Here is a 20,139-nt window from a genome sequence, read left to right on the forward strand (position 1 = left end):
GACTATTTTGCTCCTTTAAACAAGTTGTGCCGGCAGCGAAACGAATAAATGGCCGTTTTTTGAGAAGGGTTCACGCGCTAAGGTATAAATAGAGGTGCGCAAGGTCATCGCCGGGTCAGTTTCTTCCGACTCGACCTGGTACGAGCAGACACAATGGCAACGTTTTTGGCACCAGTACTTCTAGTCGCGATACTCGGCGCCGTCAGCAATGCTGCTAGGCAACCCTTAACACTTCGTAAGTTTAATTTAAAACGCCGATAACACTATTTTTTTAACATAACTTCAATTAATAAATTAAATAAAAGTTTTTAATAAATTTTAGGTTTAAATGTAAAAATATGTGGGAAATTGTTTATATTTTTCATGATAATTTTCCATATTTCAAAAATAAAATTTTTTTGATTTGAAAACATTAAAAAAAGACACTTTAAAAAAAAAATAAAATTATTTAAAAATATTAGTAAGATTTCAAAAATTCAAATATGTATCACATCTTTAAAAATATTTATATAACTTTGAAATTATAATCAAATATTAGAACAAAAAAATTTAATGTAGTTTATTACATGAAAATATTATTAATTTTAATGCATGCCTTAATTTTTTACCTAACTTGTAAAAAAAATTCCATTACTTAGAGATTTCAGTATAATTACTGGTAATTAATTATTAAAACACTGATTACATCTTTATTTATGCGCTTCAGCTTCGAGTTTCCCACGATGCGTCTTGAAGCAAGCCGACTATGAAACCTGCCTTAATAACGCTGTCCAAGTTTCAATGCGCGCTCTGGCCGATGGTAAATTAAATATAATTTAATTAATCCTCTTTAATGAAGACTTATTTTAATAAAATTAGGTTTGCCATCATTGGGCATGCTGCCTATTGACCCGATGCTGGTCACCGAGATGAATTTGATGCACGGCACCGGTCCGGTCAACGTTGATCTCATATTCAAAAACACTACTCTTTTCGGGCTGAAAGACGCCAAATCGCTGAAAGTCTCGTAAATAAATTGGCTTGTTTTTTTACGATGCAGGAAGTGGCAATCTGACTTTGACCTTTTCGCAGAAACGATATTTTGGCTGGCGGTGCTAACATGCGTGGCGAACTGCTGATTCCGCGCCTCAACCTGATGGCCGACTACTCGATCAAAGGCAAAATCCTGTTGCTGCCGATCCACGGCGACGGAATGGCCAACATCACCTTGGGTACGAAATTTCCGTCTGCTATACTCGCCACTCGTTCATCCGTATTTTAATATATTTTATTGACAAAAGAATTATTTCATTGCAGCTCACTTGAAGGCAACGTATGAGATGGAGAACGAATTCTACAAGAAAAAGAACGGCCAGCAGCACATCAGGGTCAAAGAGTTCAAACTGAAACTGCGACCCGGAAAGACGCACACAAACTTCGCAAATCTCTTCAACGGTGACAAACGATTAAGTATATTTTGTACCAATTTTTTTTTAAGTCCTAAAAACTTATTATCTTAATTAAAGGTGACCAGATGAACATGATTTTGAATGATCATGCAGATGACATTTGGGGCGAACTTAGTCCCACCATTGAGGCAACTTTTGGCGAAATCTGCAAACAACTCGCGAACCGACTCTTTTCACTGGTGCCTTACAAGAATATCTTCCCTCTGGAAGAAACCACTTCATCTGAGGTTGTTGACAGTGATGTTGAATAGGATATAGTCGTGCGTTGTAAATTATTGGAAGAATATGATGTTATATCAATTTATATTTTATTTAATTGACTGATTATTGTGTAGCTATCATCCTATATTAATAAAATTGAAGAGATATATACATAGAATTAAATTTATTTTGTCTGATTCCATGTGATTCCATTAGGCAAAGCTGTCTAAAACAATAGTATTAAGTTGCGTATATAAACGCAAATTTAAATTAGAATTCTAACACGCAGACATACAATTTATTTAAAAAACTAAAACAATAATTGTGTCATAAAATAATGAGTAACCACTAAGTTATGCAAAATTAATGATTTGTTAACAACGTGTTAATTATTAATTCTGGTATATATTTTTCTTTCTGTTAATTTAATATTAAAAATATTTTTTAACGTGCAGATCCGTAATAAAAAAACTTGGTTTAAATATTTAAAAGAAATCTCAGAAGATATAAATTTATTTCTCATAATTGTTAGTGTGCGTGAATCCATTGAAATTAATGTATTGTCCATTCATACAAAAAATTTAAAATCGCTATTAATAAATCAGCATGAAACAATATAATATGGAAGCGTGTGTGTATAGAAGAAAATTGTTTTATTCCCCTTGAGCAAAAAATACCTAGGATGACACAACATAATTGCGTCGGAAGATGATGATTTCTAGTGCAGCAAAAATAATAATTTGCGTGCGTCTCTCTAACCGACATTGACTTTGAGACTCGAGTCATCCTTGGGACACGCAAAGTGAAAAAAGTCACGTACTCGGGGGAAAAGGCGCGGTTAGATCTTATAAAATATATATTTATATACATATATCAACAATGAGTTGACAAAAAGAAAACCAGTCTGACGACATTTGCGCGGAAATTCCGACCCACTCGCATTTGCCAATCGAGTGGAGCGACAGATCGAATATTGCGTTTACCAAAAGTGATTTTTTTTATTTACAAATTCAAATTCAACTTCCGAAAAAATACAAGTTTTTATTTTTAAGCAAGACAAAAGATCTAAAGAGCTTTCATTAAAAATATATTATCATTAGATTAGAAAATAAATTAAATTAAATTTTGAGAAAAACATGAGTTTGATTATGAAAATGCCAATTATATGTCAATTTTACTCTCGTCTGCATTATCCTGTAGAGATGATAAGTGTGTGCTTGCGATTGTTTAACTTTTTAAAAATCAAGTTAACGATTTCATTGTTTGCTGTTTCTAGCTGGGCAGAAAGAGAGGGATTTGGCGTCACACGATCCGATCGGAACCCGCGCGCGATCCCAAGCCAAGCTGAAACACACGTGCGTCGCGCACGTAAGTATGTAAAAAAGATGAATCGCCAGCGCGCCTGATGAGTTTTCTTTTGAACACACCAACCACTTGCAAACCAACCATGGTCCGAGACGCAATGCACCTCATCGTCCTTCTATGCTTCGTCTCTTTGGCGACTGCGGCCCGAACACCAAATCTTCGTAAGAAAAAAAATATAACTTTTCCTAATATTTTTATTTTTTAATTAATTAGTTTATGGAAAATTTTGAATTTTTCTGTGAATTTTTCCAGCCTCGTCTTTTCCTCGCTGCAAAGTAGGCATCCCTAAGGAGGAATACAGCGAGTGCCTGAACGCGGCGGTGCAGAAGGCCTTCCACATCATCTCAACCAAAGGTAAAATGACGCGGGTGTTCCGCTTGTGGCCGCCGAAAGGAAGCTTGGCAGGAAACGTTAATATTTATGGGAGTAAAAATTTGCACCGCGCCAAGCAGACTACATAAAAATTTAGGGCCCAAGGTTGCATCGATTTGGCACTAATTTTTGAGGAAGCGTTTTTTGTTAGGTCATGCTTATACATAACGATCTAGCCACGGCAACACAATAATTAAAGGAAGATCAGTGGGATTGTTTTTTCCAACGCCGTAGAATTAGTTATAAAAAAAAATTAATGGTAAAAAATATGTTGTTCAGAGCAAAAAAAAAAACATTTCAAGGTTGAAAAGGTTTTTAATAACTTGTAACGAAATAATTTCAGAACTTTCAGAAAAAATTTAGCTTGTATTCAAAATAATGTTGATTTATTTAACTTAAATAGTAAATAAATTGAAAAAATGAGCTATAAGAATTAATAATTTGTATTATCAAGGAATTTGCTCATAGAAAAGCATCTGTTTCTCAAACATGACAAACATCAATGAAATAGTTTTTGAGGAAGTCCTTTTTTTCATTGACACACACGTGCCTCTTTTCTCAATGAAAATTAAGAGGTCGTTAATTCAATCGGCTATGCATATGTGTTTTTGAATGGCAGGCATCCCCAGTCTAGGCGTGTTCCCAGCAGACCCGCTGCAGGTGTCAGAGATCGGGATCGCCGAAGGTGGACGCGCCGTGCGGTTGCAACTGACCCTCAGCAAGGCCAGACTGCAAGGTTTCAATAGCACGAGGCTGCTTAGCAGCAGGTGAGGGCACACGCAAGCTTTGTGCGGCATTGAAAATTAAGAGTTTTGTTCCTTTTAATTTTGATATTAACCGCAAATCGGTTTGGCAGCAACGACATCGCCGACGGAGGTTCAACTTTGAGGGCTGAGATTCTAGTTCCGCGCCTCGAGATCATCTCCTTGTACGAAATCAAGGGACAAATACTACTGCTGCCCATCAGTGGCAAAGGCGACAGCAGCATCACTCTCGGTACAAAAAAAAAATAAATAAATAAATCAACACTAAGAAATGAAATTTTCGAAAATAGAGAAAACGCAAAAAAAAATCAATAATTGTAACATTTTTTTAATAATATAAAATTTTAATATTTCAGGAAATTTAAACGTAGTAATAAAAATTGAAAACGACATTGAAGAACGAAATGGAGAAGAGTATTTCAATGTTCGGAAGTTCAAAATCATCCTAAAGCCAGAAACGATTAGCATGAACTTTGAGAATTTGTTCAACGGAGATCCTGTTTTGGGTAAAATTCTAAAAATTCTTTTAATATTAATTATAGTAAAACAATCTTCACAGGAACTCATATGAATAGATTCATGAACGATAACTCGGTGGAAATTTTCGGCGAGCTGAGAAACTCCATCCAGGATGCATTTTCCGAGATCTTCTTGCAACTCACCAAACGTATTTTCGATCAAGTACCTTACAAGAAAGTTTTCCTCCACTAATATCCGCATTTATATTGATTAAAAGTAGAATAAAAATTATTGCATTTTATTTTTAAGATCACACAGCCATTTATTGAAATTAACATTGAACTTTAAAACACCAACGAGTATTTTAGCAATTTTATATCATAGGGTATGGAGTTATTTATTAAGTGTTTTACTTTTTACAATGTGAAGTTTTGCCGCAGGCGCAAAAGGGAAGCGGCAAAAGCTACGCGGCGAGATTTTTACTAGCACAAAAAAGTGATCTGCTGAGCCACAGTTAAGCTAAAATTAATAGAAAGGGAATCACAAGTTTTGCTCAGTTACCTCGCATAGAGTTTCTAATAATATAGTTTTCCAATGTATGGCGCCAAAAAAAATGAATAATGATTGCTGGGTCTACGCGTTAAAAGTATTTTTTTCCACTCTATCAAAATCAAAACGTTGAATAATTTAATTGCAGTTTGCCGAAAAATAATCAAGCGAGAATCTGCATCTGCAATACCATCATTGTAGAACCAAATTCACAGAATTCAAATTCACATTTTTCACAATACGATTCGGCAGTCAATGCTATTTGGCTAATTAGAGCAATACGTCTAAATTTATTCCATTTGTGGTTGATTAATTTCTAGTCGTAGAGAGAGAAAGAAGAGGTACAGTTTAGTTCGGTTGCACGTCTACATGATTTGACAACACTACTTTTTGCATTTCTACCTGTTAAATTGTGACTGGTTTTAGTATTATGTCCTATTCTACCGCCTAGATTTTAATTTTAGGATAGTTAATTTTGATTTAAAGCAGGTGCACTACTAATTCTGAATCGTTTCCTACACAGTTTTATGATAATCATGTTGGACACTCAAATGAACGCGCCACTGAGAAAAAAAAATACTTTCGTCAAATCACACACCAGTTCTTGCAAATGCGGTCTCACCTTGACCAAATTTTACGACATTTACGTGAACAGTCAAGCTGAAAAATAAATTTTATTTGTTCTGGTTAGAGGCATTTCCCCCCACACATTACTAAAATATGTCTGACAGGAAGGAAATTGAAAATAGAATGCTATAAGAATGCGACTGAAACTTTTCTTATTTAACCGAGCAAGGAAAAATCGCTATTAATCTTGACTTCACCCCAGCCTCGTGAATGTCATATTAATTTTTTTAAATTAAGACAGGGTGAGACGTAAAAACTTTCAAATCGACACATTTAAAATTACACGTTATCAAAGGAGGTTTCCATGCCAACGATAATAAGTTTAAAGCTGCGTAGAAAGAGCCTCACTGATTGCTTTAGAAGTCGTTGTGGCGGCAAATAAGTTTTTAGTAAGATAAATAGGCCTAGCTAAGTTGCATTCGTTGTTGCTCACATTAAGTTACTAAGTTAATTAAGTGTCCTACTTCTTGGCTGAGCTCTGTCCGCGCGGTTTGATGGTCTCCGAGATCTGCCACATAGCCTCTTCGCACAAGAAGTCGTCAAAGTTGTTGAACAACGCCAGGATTCGCTCCTGTTTCTTAAAATGGTACTGGCTGGAGAGAAAAATTTAATTATAGGAAGGAAATACTTTTTCCAATCAAGCTCACCATTTCTTAAACTTCTTCATGTTCTCAACAATGTTGAATTGCTGCCATCGCTTTGAGAAGTTAATACTACCATCTGGTAAGCTATTGCTGTTGCCAATGTTGACAAAAGTTAAGTCTTGCAGGACAAGGCCGCTGCAAAAGTAAATTTAGCAAATATAAAAAAAAATGCCCTATGAAATAATATTTTACATATATGGGATGCATGGAGGATGCGTATCAGCCAGCGCTTGCCGGTAGGCTCTGAATGATGAGGACGAGTCGATGAGGGCACAGTATTCTTTGAGGCCTTCAGTAATTTGACGGTGCCATTCTAAACGCCTGATAGGTGCCGAGTCTAACGCCGAAAGAAGCGCCAAATAAGAGTTAAAATTGTTGACCTTGCGTAGGTGTCGCATGACCTTGATGAATTTGACTACGTAGCGCTCTCGGTCCTTAGCATCCTTCTGCTCCAAAATGCGAGACCTTGCCCTATTTTCAACACAATTATTGTAAATGATTTAATTTTAATTTAAATATTTACCAATATGACATTTTGTTGAAATGCTCAGTGAATTCAGTAAGATTAGGACTGCGTTCCTCACTTTGCTCCTGTGCCCACAACAGAACTTCTGGGATCTCAATTTTCATGAAAAGTTCAGCATCAAGGAGAGTCATCTGTTCCGCAAGCTGATCCGATTTAAAGTCCAGCAACGTACATTGTCTAGGAGAATTATCATAATTAGACCAAATTTCTGTAAGCATAAAACTACAAATATTATATGCACCTTGATTGCATGCTAATTGTAGAGTGATATGGATTTGGGGTGGTATTGCAGAACCGCTTTGCATCACACTTTTCCAGAACCTTGCCCCTGAGGGCCCTGGCAATATTTAAGTCTCCACTCTCCACCAAAGTGAATATCAAGTCATTCAGAATCTTCAGCAGATCAGTCTCTAAATCTTTAATCCTAAAACATTATTTAAAGACTACCATTATATTCAAGTTTAAAAATTTATGAAATGAACTTACGTGAGATCACTAACAACCCTGACAAGTAACGAAAACGAATTTCTAGCTGCTCGTTGCCTAGCGCTGTCATTGACTGGTTGAGCAAACCTGCGGTACCGCCGCTGTAGTTTCATGATGAGCTCCAGTGGTGACATAAACGTGCGATATGTTGTGAGAAATGCCTCTTGATACAAAAAGTCTGCAAAGACAATTAATCCTTCAATAGCATAATCATACATTTACCGTTGACATAAAATGCATAGAATTAAATTTTATAAATGATTACACCAATCATACCTGTTTTGTCCTCATCTTTAGCAGCAAATTGAGAAATTTTATTAAAAAAAAAACCTGCAATTATTATTCAATTAATTCAACTCACCATTTTTGTTAGCCTTTGTGGCGTGGACAATGAGAGCATCAAGGTGGCCACCACGAATGTCAGGTCCCTCCTCCTCAGGCTTTTTAAACACCAGCCACTGCGAAACGTCCACTTCATCCAGCGGCCCTTCCTCCTCATCCACCTCAGTGGTGACAGCGTCACTAATCATGCTATTCACTCGGCCAGAATCAGCCAAAGGAGTCAAGTCGGGGGAGGCAGTTTGCACTGCTGTCGTCGGTGCTGGCAAAGGAGCAATGGAGGTTGGCCTTGGCGGTGGAGGCGGAAGCTCCCTAATAGGACAAAAATTTATAACTACAATAACAGAAACAATTTAAAAATTCACCGTCCAAAATCATAAATTGGTGGTTCTTTGGTATTTGAGTTCTGCACAACGGGAGGTGGGGGAGGAGACATGATGGGCGTCGGAGTGACTGGGGTGACGGGAGAAGGTGGCGCAGGAACAGTCAGAGACGAAAGGGTGAATGAGTTGTTTTGTGGTGGAGGTGAAATCGAATGACGGTTGTTGCGAAGTTTTGGTGGTAGCGCAGGCGGCGAGCCGCCTGGTGAAGTATCTGCTAAGTTTGGTTGGTTGTCGGAACGCTCAAGGGGCGCCCAGTGGGTAACTGAGTATGAGCTTGAGCTGGAGAAGAGGCATGAGTGTGTCGAGGACATGGACATCTCGGCCTGGTTGCGGGCCCACTCTGCCTGCAGAGCCGAGTACGTGTGCATTGAATGTCGCAGACTGATGCTCTCGGACCACGCCGTGCTTGGTGACGAGTACTTGCCAAACATCTCCATATAGGCCTTAACTGTAATAAAAGAAACAATAAGTAAAAATAACTAATAATGATCCAAGTCAAAAGAGGGATTAAGCACTTAATTGTTTTAAGAAAAATCCAGGAACTATTTACATCAGGTATAAATATAAAACTCAAAAGCGTGTGTGATTAATCAAGATCAGGTTCAGGGCGATTAATTTAAGGGGAAAACAGCAATTCTTGGCGTCACACGGCTCACTCTTTCAATCAACTCAAACCTACAAAAATTTTCTTCTGAACTTTCTGGGTCACTCTCGTCAAAATTGGGGAGCAGGACCGACATGTACGAGTGTACATTTCGGTGGACTGAAATTTAATTCCATGTTCATTTGATTTTTTGTTTATAATTATAGGTGCGATGAATCAATACTCACTATGCCTCATTTTAGGTGGCAATGGTGGCGGCATCCCGTCCGACGGACTGACGTTTGAGTTGCTCATAAGCATTTGGTTCAGGTTGGTCATGGTGCTACCAACGTTGTCATACTGTGAAGGTAGGCGAGGTGCGCGCATTCTGGTTTTCTGAGGTAAGGCTGGTGGCGAACCAGCACCAAAACTCACATAGTCGGACGTTGAGCTGGAACTCAGCTCCGAGGTCACCACAGTGCGTTTTGATGTTGACACAGAATGACTGGCAAAACTGGTCGTGTCACTGCTGTATGAAATACTGGTTGAGCTACAGCTCTGCTGGGACACGTAACTTGAACTGAAAAAATAAATTCAAAGTTTAAGACATGATCAAGAAAGCCATTCGGGAGAGTCAAATTAAAAATTTTAAATAATTTAGTCTTCAAATTTTTTAAACTTTTGCTCACCTTGATGATGTAACACTGTTCTTAAAGTCAGGGACATCATCATTGTAATTTAGTAAAACGCGACTGACATGCCCATTGGTGGTTGCAGTCAAAGAGATAGGTGGAGGTTCACGCAAGTCGTTTGAATTGAAGAAACTTGGACTATCAACACTCTGAAGAATAATATTTTTTACCACTTTGATTATATTTTTGACAAAGAAAACTCACTGCACGTCTAGAGGACGAATTTCCCCAAAAATTAGGTGATATATTTCCATTTGAACGGATGTAAAGAGAATCGTCATCGTAATCGTCCAAAATTTGCAAATGGTTGTTGACTGAGTCCATGCTGCCAGCGTTTGAAGCACTCAGCAGTGATGAGGAGTCCTCGCCGTTTCCTCCTGAGGAACGTCCTTGATCTTGGTGAGCGTTGCAAATAAAAAAATTTAAATGAGCTTACCAGCAGAATGGGCAGGGGAGATGCTCAGTCTCTCGGCACTAGAGACCAGCTCCAGTGACCCTGATGGTGGGGCAGGGGTGCAAGGGGGACTTAGGGAGTGGGTTGACGCTGCCGAATGAGCTGCGTTGGCTGATCTGTTTCGTCTCTTTGGGGGTAGCGGAGGTGCTGTCGAACGAGAACGACCACTGGTCAGATGTGTTGGAGACTCACCATTATTTCTGAAAATATATTTTTTTTAATAGCAACAAATTCAGGGTGCTTAAATATATCTTATTTTAATTCCAAAAAATTACCTATGTGGCAGAGGAGGTTTTGGGGGTGGCGCTTCATGGCCTTCTAGAATGGACTCTGAGGACATGGAGTGTCCAAGGATTTTTGACGATGAATTTGGTTGACGGTGTGGGGTCTGGGCCAAGATCTGCCTTTCCCTTGGGGTAAGAGGGATGTCGGGCAGTGACGCTCGGCCATTTGCCTCCATATGAAGTTTTCCATTTTTGTAGGCCGCATTATTGTTGCTCTTGATGGCCACCTTTGAGTGCGCCAAGTCAATGAGTGATTGCACCGCTTCTTGCACACTTTGCACCAACTGGTTGATGTTTTCACGGCCCAGGGCCTGGCTGCCATATAGCACAACATCATCGCAAAGCCGAATTAGACGAGCTAGACACTGGTGTAGGTGCGACGTTGCTGACATGAGAGCAGAACTGGAAAAATAATAGAATAAAAATCAACAAACTGGTTTAAAAATACTATGTCTGGTGCAAGTAGTGAAATATATTAGCTCTTTGTAGAATAAGAGCTATTGAAGGATGGGTAAAGATAATCTTCAATAATTTTTTTATAATTTAAATAATATCATCTTGTGGTTGGTGAAAAAAAAACACAAATTGACTATACAAAAAAAGCTCAGGAGCAATTCAATTGACAATTTGTTTGTTTCCCACACAACCACCAACCAAATTACCTCTGCTCGCCAATAAAGTAATTTCTCAGGTTAGAAACAATATTGGTGACTATCTCAAGGACAATGGTGCCATTGCCCGGCAGCATTTCCAGTTTGTTCTTGCTGACAACGTCTCTTAGGTGCTTGAGGGCCAAGTGCACCTGCCAAAGAATAAATTCGGCGTGATTAGCATTCGTATAAATGGTTGCTGCTTTTTGTCAGTGCAACCTGCTTGACGAGTTGGTCGAGTTCGCGCAGCGGATTGGCCGGCTGCTCGTTCTCGAGGTCTGTGGTGCCGTTGGTCTGCTTGGACATTTTGGGCGAGTGCGGAGACTGCGAGCGCGGGTTCGACCGGATGTTGGACAGCTTGTCCAAGAAGTCCTCCTTGAAGGAACGTGCTCTGCGGGCGAGTTTGCCTCCGCTGCGGTTCCCTTTGCCCGCGGGAGTCTTGCTCGGCGGAGGCGCCGCAGGACCACCCGCCGGATCAACGTCTGCAGACATAAGAATTCGCTAATTAGAAAAAAATTGAAAATGAATGGAAGTAGGGTGAGACATTTGGGGAGGAACGTGGGGAGGAAGACCATCTTTAACATCGTGCTTTTCACTGCCGTCAGGCGTGTTCAAGTGGCGAAGAGTGATGCGCCCGAGTACGGTATGGTAATGAAATCATCTCGCCGACGCCTCGCGCGCGTTCTGTTTCCAAGCAGATGTAATTCTGTCCGAGCAACTGAATCGCCGGCACTGTGTTTTGAAATTGAATCGTGACCTCACGTCAAGGCAAATAATATTAATCGCCGTTGAAGGCTTGAACGGAAATGTGCAAAATTTTCGTACAAGCAATAATTTGTTTTTCTCGTTTTCTTTTATCTTTTAAGTGTTAATTTCGGTGATAAAATGACGACGGAGGACTTTTATCTCCGTGCTCGACACAAAAACTGATAAAAGATAAATCTACTTATCGCGGAAAAAGTGTAAATAACGTTTTACTCACTGGGAAATACGCGACCTGAAGATCATTCTTGCAAAAGACAGGGACACACATACACACAGGGCGTGCGATTCAAGGAAGCGGCGTGACTGCGACTGACACGGAGCAACAGACCCACAAGATTTACTCACTTAGTTAGTCACCAGATCACGTGGGCCGCCGCAGAACAACTGGTGGGCGATTGACTGAATAAAATTATTTACTCGACGCACTCGCAAAAATTGCCAATAAAAAAACTTGAGGCGGAAACTCGAACAGAAAATACACCTCTGCCTTTACTTATCGCCAATAAAAATTGGGAAAATATCATATTCTTGTTTCGTTTCTGCGAATCAATCGCGTTTTAACGAGAGGCTGGCAAATATGCATATTTAGCCTCAAGAGTGACGTCAGAGGCAACGTCGAGTGTCCTGCCTTGATAATAAACAACAACACAAAACCCACCTCTAAACTTTTGCAATACGAGCGATTTAGGACTGCAACAAAAAGGATCGCGCCGAGCCGAAACGTGAATTGGACACGTGCTACTCTAATTGAATATTCTCTCAAATTATTAGCGCGCACAAAAAAAAACTAGCTACACTTTGCACGCCAAACTAGAAACAAGGAACTTTTACATTTTTTACTCAAGATCTGTGTGGCTGCCTCTATTTGTTGGTAACACCCATTAATATTACAGGCTTATTATATTAATACATACTTAGATGAACAACCTTTAAGAAAACGTGTTTTTTATTCGAAGTTGATGTAACCACTAATGACGTCACTGATTCAAATAAATATTTGAACAATCTCATTATTAAATGAACTTCAATCAATAATAATGATAATAAAAAAAAATTTTCAAGATCAACGTAATAATAAACTTCGTATTTAAAATTTAAATATTACCTGCGATTTAAAAATTTCTTCAAAAGTAGATTTTAACCCAGGGAATTTATGTCCATACAAGAATTTTGAAAATATGTCTAACAGATGAAGAAATTAACTAGATACTGTTTTACTGTTATCAAACAAGAACTTCAAAATTTTTCATCAGATGTATCAATTTCAACCAGAGACTATTGCCCGAAACAGAATTTTGAATATATATGAGCAGACCGACAAGTTAACCCAGAGACGGTCCGCACCTGAATTTTGAAAATATTTATGCAGACCTACAAGTTCACCCAAAGACTTTTGTCCGCACCTGAATTTTGAACATTTTTATGAAGACCTACAAGTTCACCCAGAGACTTTTGTCCGCACCTGAATTTTGAAAATTTTTATGCAGACCTACAATTTCACCCAGAGAGCTTTGTCCGATACCTGAATTGTGAAAATTTGTATGCAGACCTACAATTTCACTCAGAGACTTTTGTCCGATACCTGAATTGTGAAAATTTTATGCAGACCTACAATTTCACCCAGAGAGCTTTGTCCGATACCTGAATTGTGAAAATTTTTATGCAGACCTACAATTTCACCCAGAGACTTTTGTCCGATACCTGAATTGTGAAAATTTGTATGCAGACCTACAATTTCACCCAGAGAGCTTTGTCCGATACCTGAATTGTGAAAATTTGTATGCAGACCTACAATTTCACCCAGAGACTTGTCCGATACCTGAATTGTGAAAATTTTTATGCAGACCTACAATTTCACCCAGAGAGCTTTGTCCGATACCTGAATTGTGAACATTTTTATGCAGACCTACAATTTCACCCAGAGACTTTTGTCCGATACCTGAATTGTGAAAATTTTTATGCAGACCTACAATTTCACCCAGAGAGCTTTGTCCGATACCTGAATTGTGAAAATTTGTATGCAGACCTACAATTTCACCCAGAGACTTTTGTCCGATACCTGAATTGTGAAAATTTTTATGCAGACCTACAATTTCACCCAGAGAGCTTTGTCCGATACCTGAATTGTGAAAATTTGTATGCAGACCTACAATTTCACCCAGAGACTTTTGTCCGATACCTGAATTGTGAAAATTTTTATGCAGACCTACAATTTCACCCAGAGAGCTTTGTCCGATACCTGAATTGTGAAAATTTGTATGCAGACCTACAATTTCACCCAGAGACTTTTGTCCGATACCTGAATTGTGAAAATTTTTATGCAGACCTACAATTTCACCCAGATAGCTTTGTCCGATACCTGAATTGTGAAAATTTGTATGCAGACCTACAATTTCACCCAGAGACTTTTGTCCGATACCTGAATTGTGAAAATTTTTATTCAGACCTACAATTTCACCCAGAGACTTTTGTCCGATACCTGAATTGTGAAAATTTGTATGCAGACCTACAATTTCACTCAGAGACTTTTGTCCGATACCTGAATTGTGAAAATTTGTATGCAGACCTACAATTTCACCCAGAGAGCTTTGTCCGATACCTGAATTGTGAAAATTTTTATGCAGACCTACAATTTCACCCAGAGACTTTTGTCCGATACCTGAATTGTGAAAATTTTTATGCAGACCTACAATTTCACCCAGAAAGCTTTGTCCGATACCTGAATTGTGAAAATTTTTATGCAGACCTACAATTTCACCCAGAAAGCTTTGTCCGATACCTGAATTGTGAAAATTTGTATGCAGACCTACAATTTCACCCAGATAGCTTTGTCCGATACCTGAATTGTGAAAATTTGTATGCAGACCTACAATTTCACCCAGAGACTTTTGTCCGATACCTGAATTGTGAAAATTTTTATGCAGACCTACAATTTCACCCAGAAAGCTTTGTCCGATACCTGAATTGTGAAAATTTTTATTCAGACCTACAATTTCACCCAGAGAGCTTTGTCCGATACCTGAATTGTGAAAATTTTTATGCAGACCTACAATTTCACCCAGAGAGCTTTGTCCGATACCTGAATTGTGAAAATTTTTATGCAGACCTACAATTTCACCCAGAGAGCTTTGTCCGATACCTGAATTGTGAAAATTTTTATGCAGACCTACAATTTCACCCAGAGAGCTTTGTCCGATACCTGAATTGTGAAAATTTTTATGCAGACCTACAATTTCACCCAGAGAGCTTTGTCCGATACCTGAATTGTGAAAATTTATATGCAGACCTACAATTTCACCCAGAGACTTTTGTCCGATACCTGAATTGTGAAAATTTGTATGCAGACCTACAATTTCACCCAAAGACTTTTGTCCGATACCTGAATTGTGAAAATTTGCATGCAGACCTACAATTTCACCCAGAGACTTTTGTCCGATACCTTAAGTGTGAAAATTTTTATGCAGACCTACAATTTCACCCAGAGAGCTTTGTCCGATACCTGAATTGTGAAAATTTTTATGCAGACCTACAATTTCACCCAGAGACTTTTGTCCGATACCTGAATTGTGAAAATTTGTATGCAGACCTACAATTTCACCCAGAGACTTTTGTCCGATACCTGAATTGTGAAAATTTATATGCAGACCTACAATTTCACCCAGAGACTTTTGTCCGATACCTGAATTTTGAAAATTTTTATGCAGATATACAAGTTCACCGAGAGACGTTTGTCCTAACCTGAATTTTGACATTTTTAGCGCAGACGTAGAAATGCATATTTTGGGAAACGCAAGATAAAACAAACACCACTTTGTCAAACTCTTACGCTCTTAGTATAATTCTACAAGAGAAACCTCGATTCCAAAAATATCGCTTGAGTTCCATTTGAGCATAAGGGTTGAGGAAAGTGTTATTTTAGTTTTTCACCAGCATGCTGATATGTGCCTAAGTGCCTATTTGCAAAAGATTAGGTGATGTTTTTGGAACAATTGTTATTGAAAAGCTAAAACAGATCAGCGTTTATTGAGAAACTATTTTTCGCAACCGCAAAAGAGAAGTGCATTCCTCTCTCCGTCGCACACAATCAACAAAATGAGAGACGTGCCGGCTACAGACAATAATCTCCAATGACCGAAATTCCCTGCTTCTGCATCCTTTTAAATTAAACTTAATTGCTGATGTCACTTGATTGAATCTGTTTTCTGCGTATTTGTTTATAAATAGTAAAAGTTACGTCAGTCGCTTGTTCGGCGGAAAGATAAGCGTAAAAGGACAGAAATATCAGAAGAAGCGTGACCTCACATGTATATCAGTCCGTCATAATTATGTATGTACGCCTAAAATTATGCAACCACGGTCTTTATTTAGAACAGCTAATGGCCCATTGTTTCATCAGCAGTTTATGTTTATTTCTTCTCCTCTGACAGAGATCCACGAGGGCGCCGACAACGAGAGATTATTCGATTCAATAACAAAGTTTAAAGATAAATCACTTTGCTTGCTGCGGTTAATGAACGTCTCGCGATGGACATCGTCATCAACAAAAGTGACGCCTCTTTATAAATAAAAATATGACATGAGAGGGTTGCCTTGTCGTCCTAATGAATATTAATTGCGCCCCAAGTCATATGGCAGCTGGCGTTTGGATTAATTAATCGGCAGCGGAAAAACCCCCAATCATTAAGTAAGATAACTTTTGGCCCGGGAAAATGGCATTTGTTGCTGTTTCATCAAATGCAAAATGGGTTTGACTGATTCCATGAAAGGGCAGTTGACTAGATTAGGATTAGATTATTTTGTTGATTTATGAAAGGTAAATGTTGTTGTAATTATATAATATTTAAAGAATTTAAATAAACAAATTGTTTAAACATCAAACGCATTATTTAAGACACGAAAACATTCATATTACATTTTAATGATCTAATTATGATATAATTTTACAAAAATAATTGTGCAAAATAAAATAAATAAAATAAGTGTTAATAAGAATATAACATATATATATATATATATATATATATATATATATATATATATATATATATATATATATATATATATATATGTTATATTCTTATTAACACTTATTTTATTATATATATATATATATATATATATATATATATATATATATATATATATATATATATATATATATATATATATATATATATATATATATATATATATATATATATATATATATATATATATATATATATATATATATATATATATATATATATATATATATATATATATATATATATATATATATATATATATATATATATATATATATATATATATATATATATATATATATATATATATATATATATATATATATATATATATATATATATATATATATATATAAAATCAATAAAAAGTGTTTTAATTCAATTTAAAAAAAAATACCAAAATAATAGGACTTTTTTGAACAAAAATTAAATTTAACAGGAATGTTATAATTATACAATCAATGGAACTATGAATTAAAAAAAAAACTAAAACTTGATTAAAATGCAAATTTATTTTTACCGAAGGTTTCTTTCTTGTTAGAAACAACTTAAAAAGAACATGGGGCAAAAAAATTTGTGTTATAAAATGATGAATGAAAAATAATACCAGTTTAATCTGTGAGGCTGACTCTAATGCTTCGCCCACGTTGTAAAAGAGGTAAGGACACTCGGATTGAAAAATCTAGCTCACTATAGTGGAGGCGACTGCTCCTCTCCGACTTCTCCACCAAACTGACTGTTATCCTGGTATGTTAAATAAAGTGGCTGCTGCTCAGAGCCCAACTTCATTCCATTCCTTATACGCTCCTCGCGCTAATTGTGCGCGCGCTGTTGACAAACATCTTGTCCCTTTCGTTACTTTTGTCGCAAAGCAGCGGCAACAAAAAAAAGCTTTGTGTGAGCGTGAAATTGGCCGGCAAAGAGTCTAGCGCGGAAATTTGGTTTCAAGTTCTATTTGAAATTGAACACCGTAGTATTATTTTATGCAACACCCCACACACGCAAAAGTCAGTCGTGCAGGTTCCACTGCTTTGCATTTTAGAGCTTTTAGCAGCTCACCGCCTGACGAGAGAGGAATTATGAAGTGTTTGTTTGCGCAGCGCCATATAGGCCTATCTACAAAAATAAAAAAAACGCAAGAGATAAGATAAGGTGTAATTAAATCAGCTCCGTGAAAAATTTTTGACGAGACCAAACTGAGCTTAACCAAGCTTAATATTATTTGGTATAATTTGTTTAAACATTGTCAAAATAATTTAATCATTTCAAAATATTTCCACATTAAAAGCATTTTGAATGTCCCTGTTTGATAAACACAATATGTGTTTAATTGATAATGCAAACTGCTTCGCACTATATTGAGTGATTGTAGGTCGTAAAATAATTTAAATTTTTATTTATCAAAAAGCTCATGTATGGGAAAGCTCACCATAATCCTTTGAGAGAAGTGAGTACCACGTTATCAAGATTGCGCCGGGTACTGAAGGCAGTACCTTCTTCACCTTTTGAGGGCAGAACGAGCGCAGGTGGATTTCGGAGGCGGCAAGTGATGATTCATCAAACTGGGGCATTTTAAGAGGAAGCACAAAATTTATAGTGTTTTGATTTTGCCAAAATAAGGAAAACCAAAGAAGATGTCAGTGAAAAAAAATCAAAACTGTTTGCCAGTGGTTTTTGGAAAGACGCATGAAACACCAAGACCACATCCTAAGCGGACCAAGCCACAGACTCGAATGAATGGTCAGTGTGAGGGTTGCGGTGGTGCAGCCGAGAACGCTTGGCCAGTGTCCGACGGGGCTATTTTAAGACACGGCTCTTTTTATCCTCACGTTTGGTTGACAATCGGACAGACAGACGAGGAAAACGCGACGCTAAGGAGGGATTCCCCTCGCAAACCGGGAATCAGAGACGCCAAACGGTCCATTTGTCAAGAGAGATAAAAACGAGAGAAAAGTGTCAATAAAGTCTGACATCAGTTTCCGCTGATTTTTCTATGACGCCTAAAAAAAGTATGAGATTCTTATTCTTGGCGGTAAAATCTACATAACGAATGAAGAAAAAATAAATAAAACTTATATGACTATACGCGGTTAGAATTAATTAATAAATTCTTTAAGGCAGGCCTATAGATAACGGACTCTTAAATCAACATAAATAGAAAAAAATATTGTTAATTTTATCATTTTTAATTCGCGTTTTTCTGGATATAGTATTGTTATTGTGATAGTAGCTCCTTAATTTATTTTTATTCAAATAAAGAAACGACGCAGTTATGATTGATTTGCAAAAACATAGCAAATTAAATTAAATAAACCAAAAGTTAAATTTTCTTAAATATTTCCAATTTGTGTATATTTAAAAGCCTACCTTGAGCAGTTGGGAGTTACAACGAAAATATTGAATGAGAACGATTGCAAATTATTTTGGGCGAAATCACTCAAGGAGAGATTTTTTAATAATTGTTGTGCTAACTTTCTCATCTCCGCTGGCGACCGCGAGTGAGCAATTTGATGAAAGTGTTTCACATTCAGTTTAAGTGAAAAAAAATTCTTGCAGCCTGAACGCTTCAATTTTCAACTGCATGAAGCGACCTTACTGAGCTTACGTGGAGCGCCAAGAATCTTAAATTTCCTAATCAGGATAAAGGAAAAACGCACACAACAGTACAGAGTGAGTGAGCTTATTCATATAGCACAAGGTTTTATGCTTGATCGATCATTAGAATTTCCAAAAGGTCAATGGTCATGGAGGTCATCTGGGAAGGAGGAAAGGTCGCGACTGTCGGGCCGAAGCTTTATTGCGTCGGCCGGTGTGGTGTGTTGTGGGCCGATTGGGGTGGACACTAGGGGCAGCACAACTCACCTGGAGGGCAGATTTCCATTGCACTGGTTTTTCAGCGACTCGACAGCTGCATGTTTATCGGCCGCCGACTCGTCTCAGTCGACACCCAGGCTGCTCGGCCGACGACTCCTTCTTCGGCGGCCGAAACGCGGCTGCATTATTTTGCGATCCGCTCGCCCTGCTCCACTCCAACCAGCGAGACGAGATCCACCCAAAACAGACCCCCTGACATCTAGGCAATACCGCGCGAAACTCGCGGCCCACTTCGCCCCAGGGTGTGCGACGAGAGAAAGAGCTGCTGGAGCAGCGAGAGATGCTGCGCGCGATCAGCATCTCCATCTCTCGCTCGCCACCGCCAATGCATATTCCCAATATGTATAATTCAATTGGTTATATTTTTATAGATAGGTTGTATTTTAATTTAGGGGTTACTTTTGTTTAAAACAAAAGAATGCAGGTGTCGGAATCTATAATTAATCATTATTGTTGTCGCATTTTGCATGTAATTTGAACTTAATTAAGTGAAATTTCAATAAAATTCTTTCTTGCAAATTTCCAATATTTTTTGATCGTTGATTTCATCAAATCTTTTATTAATTTCAGAGGATCAAGAGCGATAAAATAAATTCGTCAAAAAGTGCCAAAGTTTAGCGCCCTAACCAAAATTTCGACATTCAAAT

The 20,139-nt window shown here is 37.7% G+C and overlaps 2 protein-coding genes across 4 annotated transcripts; one reads left to right on the forward strand and one right to left on the reverse strand.

The window, feature by feature from the left end:
• Window positions 1–110: 110 nt before the first annotated feature.
• LOC132201681 (uncharacterized) lies at window positions 111–4,917 on the forward strand. Its single transcript, XM_059628040.1, has 12 exons — window positions 111–235; window positions 707–799; window positions 859–1,006; window positions 1,072–1,211; window positions 1,297–1,449; window positions 1,506–1,685; window positions 3,035–3,175; window positions 3,267–3,368; window positions 4,006–4,153; window positions 4,243–4,382; window positions 4,507–4,656; window positions 4,710–4,917. The coding sequence occupies exons 1-12, from the start codon at window positions 154–156 to the stop codon at window positions 4,859–4,861; spliced, it is 1,629 nt and encodes a 542-aa protein (XP_059484023.1). The 5' UTR covers window positions 111–153; the 3' UTR covers window positions 4,862–4,917.
• Window positions 4,899–18,336, reverse strand: LOC132201488 (guanine nucleotide-releasing factor 2). 3 transcript variants are annotated; one of them, XM_059627682.1, is made up of 18 exons: window positions 18,048–18,336; window positions 11,046–11,308; window positions 10,839–10,978; window positions 10,168–10,578; window positions 9,875–10,092; window positions 9,643–9,827; window positions 9,436–9,587; window positions 8,995–9,326; window positions 8,843–8,926; window positions 8,146–8,611; window positions 7,803–8,092; window positions 7,718–7,732; window positions 7,442–7,619; window positions 7,197–7,379; window positions 6,953–7,132; window positions 6,622–6,900; window positions 6,433–6,564; window positions 4,899–6,378 (listed from the first exon to the last, which is right to left on the reverse strand). In XM_059627682.1, exons 1-18 carry the CDS (start codon window positions 18,187–18,189, stop codon window positions 6,246–6,248), a joined length of 3,783 nt encoding a protein of 1,260 aa, XP_059483665.1. In that variant the 5' UTR covers window positions 18,190–18,336; the 3' UTR covers window positions 4,899–6,245. The 3 variants fall into 3 exon arrangements, with proteins under 3 accessions (XP_059483665.1, XP_059483664.1, XP_059483666.1); XM_059627681.1 differs by having other exon boundaries at window positions 7,442–7,637; XM_059627683.1 differs by lacking the exon at window positions 7,718–7,732 and having other exon boundaries at window positions 18,048–18,334.
• Window positions 18,337–20,139: the final 1,803 nt, after the last annotated feature.

This window comes from Neocloeon triangulifer, unplaced genomic scaffold (genome assembly GCF_031216515.1).
Source record: "Neocloeon triangulifer isolate White Clay Creek 2 clone unplaced genomic scaffold, ASM3121651v1 ptg000014l, whole genome shotgun sequence".
In the NCBI taxonomy this organism is placed as follows: domain Eukaryota; kingdom Metazoa; phylum Arthropoda; class Insecta; order Ephemeroptera; family Baetidae; genus Neocloeon; species Neocloeon triangulifer.